The sequence below is a fragment of the Mustela nigripes genome, chromosome 5 (genome assembly GCF_022355385.1).
Source record: "Mustela nigripes isolate SB6536 chromosome 5, MUSNIG.SB6536, whole genome shotgun sequence".
In the NCBI taxonomy this organism is placed as follows: domain Eukaryota; kingdom Metazoa; phylum Chordata; class Mammalia; order Carnivora; family Mustelidae; genus Mustela; species Mustela nigripes.
Window position 1 is genome coordinate 147,913,594 of NC_081561.1, and position 4,710 is coordinate 147,918,303.

The following is a 4,710-nucleotide window of genomic DNA, read 5'->3' on the forward strand; positions in this document are numbered from 1 at the left end:
GGCACGTCTGGGACGCATGCAGGCTGGTGACCGCTCAGCGAGGGGACCAACCGAGAGGCGGCCACCTTCTGGGTGTGGTCAATGGGTGTCCTCACTGGGAAGCTACGTGGCACAGTGTCTAGTTAGGGCCCGGGACTGAGGAATGACAGAGTTGTTTGGGTATTTTGGGGGGAGATTTTCAGCAATTGGCCTCACCCCAGATGACTGTTTCATCATTAAGTTGACAAAACAATTTTGAACAAAGAATGGTGTGTTAAAAAACAAGAAAGTTAAGGCTTGACCCTTTTATGGTACTGTTTTCCCGTAAGAGTCCTTAAAAAATATTGTAATAATCTTGTTTCCATGTTTACACAAGTGCGCAGTGTAATTGAGGTGACGCGTTTCCAAGTGCAGGCAAGAGGCAGAGTTGTCTTCTCCCAAGAAACCGGACCAAATAAACCAGTCATATCACATAATTCAATCACCGCCTGCATGTGTCTGACTTTGCCGAGACCTCCTATTTACACACCCCCCACCGGGGCCCCCAGGGAGGCGGTCGATGTGCTGAGCACAAAGGTCTGGGGCTGTCATTGCTGCCCCCGGTGAAGGGGTCCCTGGTTTCCCTCAAAGCCCGCCACCTTCTTTTTGCTTCCATGTCCACCACGTGGGGATGCTGCTCTTCCTGAGTTTCCGGAGCTCTTGGATTATGCTTCTGACATTTAATCCGTTCCTAGATGCTCCGAAAGTCGCTTCATAGAAAGGAAAAATGAGCACGAAATTCCCTGCTTGGAGACCCGGCACCTGCTGCTGTGCGAGGGGGCGCACGGGGAGACGCCGGTCTTGCCCACGCACGACTGATTGAGCGACATGAACAGGAGGAGCGTCTTATGAGAGGTCGAGTGTCTCCGCGTTAGCTCTGGCTTGGTCCTGGGGGTTCTTTTGTGGACAGAAGCAGGCCCTTCTGCCCACTCGCCATTTCCCTCGGCTGGGACGCATGTTTATTTTCAGGGCCTATTTTTAGGGCTTTCTTCACGGCAGATTCATCCTTCAAAGTTCTACTCGTCCGCTGTAAGAGGGACTCAGAGGAGCGCACGCTGCCAGGCTTGCTGAGTCCGCCCGCGTGCAGCTTGGCGAGGGAGATGCTGCGTCTCCCCTTGGCACCGTCACGCGGTTCTGCCCTCTCGTTTCTAAGACTGCATAAGTAAGTCAGCTCGATGGTGTCATGGATAAGTTTCCTCTTCACGGATGCGTCTGCCGAGCAGTCTATGGACAAGGCGGGGCTGAAGTTGACCTCCAGAAGCCACGGTTTCAAGTTGTCGTCGACCAAAATATCAAAGCCAAAGAGCTTGAAGCAGTTGGCCGCGACGGGCAGCGAGGGCGCGATGGCGAGCACCGTGAGAATCACCACGTTGATCTTCTGCCGCAGGAGCAGGTCGTCCACGTCCCAGCTGCGGAGGGAGGAGAAGAACCTGCTGAGGGTCCACTTGCAGCCGTGGCCGACCACTTCCCTGACCTTCACGTACGAGGCCCCGCACTTACTGATGCTGCTGTTGGTCAGATGCGCGTGGCTGTTCCGCAGGTTCCCGAGGTCGACCTTCTCCGTGGCGAACCGCGCTGACCCCCTCCTGGTAGATGTAAATGGTCAGAGGCTGAAAGCCGGTGACGCACGCGTAGATGCGGAGGTTGCATTTGTACCTGCCCACGAGCAGAGGGTTGCAGATGTATTTCTGCACGACGTAGGCGTCGTCGAAGACTAAGTCTTTGATGTCCCTGAAGAGGAGGATGCCCCTCCCGCAGGCGCTCCGCCGGCTTGCAGCTCCGCGCGCCGCCCGCCCCGGGCTTCTCCCTGAAGTACTCGGACACGAACTTGCTGTAGTCGTTGGGCATCACGAACATCAGGGGGACGAACTCGTCCAGGGCCGCGCCGTACGTCGTCTTCATGTGCCTCAGGTGTCTGGCCAGGTGGTCCTTCCTGGTGAGCCGGGTGGTGCCCGGGGGGTGGTTGAGACGTTGCCAGGGTTTGATGTTGGTGTGCTTGGCCATGCGGACGGAGGAGGCCCTCCAGTACAGGTTCCAGTCTTCCACGTCCTGCCCTCCCTGCTCGAACTTGTCCCACCCCCGCTCCAGCAGGACGCTCTGCACCACTTCTGGGGTGCTGTCGTCAACGCGAAACACCAGCGGCTTCCCGGCGGGCCCTGGAGCTCTGTCCTCTGCCATGAAGTACGGTGTCCTTTTCTAGAAATCAAGAATCAGGACCACGTTAGCAGGTGGGCGGGGTGTCACCCTGTAGGGGACTTTCCCATAAAAGACCCCATGTCCCACGGCCCACCGTTGGGTCTGTGCCTTTCCCACACACCAGACAGTCTCACCGGATGCCCGATCCTGGCTACCCCTGTGAAAACAGACCCGTCCTCCCTGTGCGTTCCGTCTGTCCAGACGTCACCTGCCTACTTCGTCCTCATAGAGACCTGTTCCGAGTGTGGGCAGCTCCGACCGCCGCTACTCCTGAGGGCCGCCCTGCTCTGGTCCTGGAGGCGCAGTGGGTCCTCTCGGCCTAAAACAGGAACATTCTCTAGAGAAAGCAGACGTCAAGTTCTCTATAGTGAGATGGATTTGAACGTGCAAGAAACACACGAGACGCTGGCGTTAACGTGACTGGCAGGGGTCCTACTGGCCTGAGAAGCTCAAGGAGCTTTGACCACACACTTGTGACGGCCACCAGCACCTGCCCTGTAGCCCCAGTGGCCGGAGGCTCACTCAAACACGTGGTAACTTGCAAGAAAAATAGTTAAGAAAAATCTGACATTTTAGAGACTCATTCTGCAAAAACAGGGATTGAAGATTGTGCCTCACAGTTTGCAACATACACAGAAAGGGCATATTCGACATTTTTCTGAGCTTTTTAAGACAGAAAATAAGATCGTTTTTGAGAAAATCAAAACTGATGATGGGGCATGTTCCCTTATGACCTAGAGGGAAAATAGTAATAAAGTCGAAGCTTCTTGGGGGAGACGTCGCGTCTTCCAAAGTCCTAAAAAATGAGCTCATCCGAAATTCCGAATTCAGGCCATTTGACTTGTTTCTCCCACAATGTTAGGGCTCTTCATGCCTATTTCATCATCTAAGGTGGAACATATCATTTAGTGGAAATTCTGTGGTGTCGGAAAGATTTTGATCAATCAGTAAATAAACTTTTGTACCGTATTTTCCGTGAGGCTGGTCTGACCGGAGCGGAAGTGGGCGGGAAGCAGGGCCGGAGGCTCGGAGGGCCGGAGGGAGGCCGTCCTGCTTGCTCACCCGCCCCCTTCTCCAGACTCGCAAGTGGGAAGAGTCAAGGAACGAAGGCGACACGTCGTCCCCCGCAACCTTGTTTCCGAGTCTGAAGCCGACCGTCGCGTCTGGTCCTGACACAGCTAACAGGCTGGGGCGGCAGCTCCAAAATTGTGTCCGAAGGGGCGTGACACAAGCAACGCCAGCAGCTGAACACGCCCCCGGCCAGTGCTCGTCCCGCTGTGACCGGAGGAGCGCACGGAACTGCAGATCCGGGTGGCGATGGAGAAAGTCAGTCTTCGCCGTTTACCGCACGCTTCAAACTACGCTCAATGACATTAAGAGGTATTATAGCCGAGAGTGTTGTGTGCGTGTGTGTGTGTGTGTGCGTGTGTGTGTGTGCGTGTGTGTGCGCGGTACGTTCAATGACATTAAGTTCAGTGACATTAAGAGGTATTATAGCCGAGAGAGTGTGTGTGTGTTGCAGGGGGAGGAGATCCAGAGTCAAAATCTTCAAGGTGGATGAAACGCGGTTGAACGTGTTTCTTCTCTTTCCAGCTCCGAGAAACAAGCCATCTTTCCCAAGCCGCTTTGGTCAGGAAACCCTCGTGAGACTCCGGTCCGCTGCCTTCTCACCGAAGCGGTGCGGGAAACACAGAGTCGGCAAACCGACGCGCACAGCCCGCTCCTGGCGCGCTCCACCCCGCAGCGGGAGACAAGCCCGTCACAAGAGACGAGCGGCTGTTGCGGCTACAGCCTGCTTCCGCGGGGGAGCAGCACCGGGGCTGGGAGCCTGGCCTTCTCCCGCTCCGCAGGTCCAGGCCCCGGGCAGACCGGGAAGTTCAGCTCCTGAGGCCGGTCTGCAAACTTGGGTTTCCCTCACCACGGAACCCAGAAGGCCACTCAGTTATCTTCTCACGAGGCGCGGGACACGGTGAAGGACGCGGCCTAATGGGACTCTGGGCTACTCATGCTGCCGCTGGCCCTGGGTCCCTTTGCTAAGTGTCCGTCTTCCTGCTAAAACGTCGTCGAGAGACCGGATGCAGCATGAAATGTTTTCTCCACTGAATAAAAGCTCATCTGGAGCCCCTGAAATCTCTTTCGCTCTGCGCCTTTCAGACGTACAGGTCCCGATAGGACCAGATGGTTCTGTCTGACTGGGAAACACACTGGGGGTGGGAGGCGTAGGCAGAGCGACGGCAAGCGGGTCGGGACCCCGCCGGAAGCCCGCCCCGGGAGGGCAGGGTCAGTCTGTGTCTGTGGCCGGAGGCGGCCGCCGCGGGGGGTGGACACGGGTGTGAGGGCCGCGTGGGGAAGAGCCAGCGGAGGAGCCTCCCCGGGGCAAGGCACACTGTCGGGGACCATACGCGGCAGCCCGGGGCACTCGCCCGTCCCCCGGCTCTGGCCGCCCGTAGGTATAAAGGAGAAAGTGCCCATTTTAAGGGAAGGGCAGATGTTCCT

General features: G+C 56.8%; 2 protein-coding genes across 2 annotated transcripts; one reads left to right on the forward strand and one right to left on the reverse strand.

The window, feature by feature from the left end:
• Positions 1-603: 603 nt before the first annotated feature.
• On the reverse strand, positions 604-2,468 carry TTLL2 (tubulin tyrosine ligase like 2). The gene is given in 5 exon segments (XM_059401601.1): positions 604-791; positions 794-913; positions 916-1,594; positions 1,596-1,779; positions 1,781-2,468. Coding segments are annotated over 5 exon segments (1,587 nt in total). The 5' UTR covers positions 2,197-2,468.
• Positions 2,293-4,326, forward strand: LOC132018742 (uncharacterized). Its single transcript, XM_059401602.1, has 3 exons — positions 2,293-2,518; positions 3,195-3,594; positions 3,808-4,326. Exons 1-3 carry the CDS (start codon positions 2,293-2,295, stop codon positions 4,100-4,102), a joined length of 921 nt encoding a protein of 306 aa, XP_059257585.1. The 3' UTR covers positions 4,103-4,326.
• The last annotated feature ends 384 nt before the right edge of the window (positions 4,327-4,710 follow it).

Excerpts from the sequence above, each read along its gene's own strand:
- LOC132018742 (XM_059401602.1), top strand. The coding sequence starts at position 2,293 with ATGTCCCACGGCCCACCGTTGGGTCTGTGCCTTTCCCACACACCAGAC. Across the intron at positions 2,519-3,194 it reads GCTCTGGTCCTGGAGGCGCA|GCTGGTCTGACCGGAGCGGA; the intron begins GTGGGTCCTCTC and ends ATTTTCCGTGAG. Across the intron at positions 3,595-3,807 it reads ACGCTCAATGACATTAAGAG|CTCCGAGAAACAAGCCATCT; the intron begins GTATTATAGCCG and ends TTCTCTTTCCAG.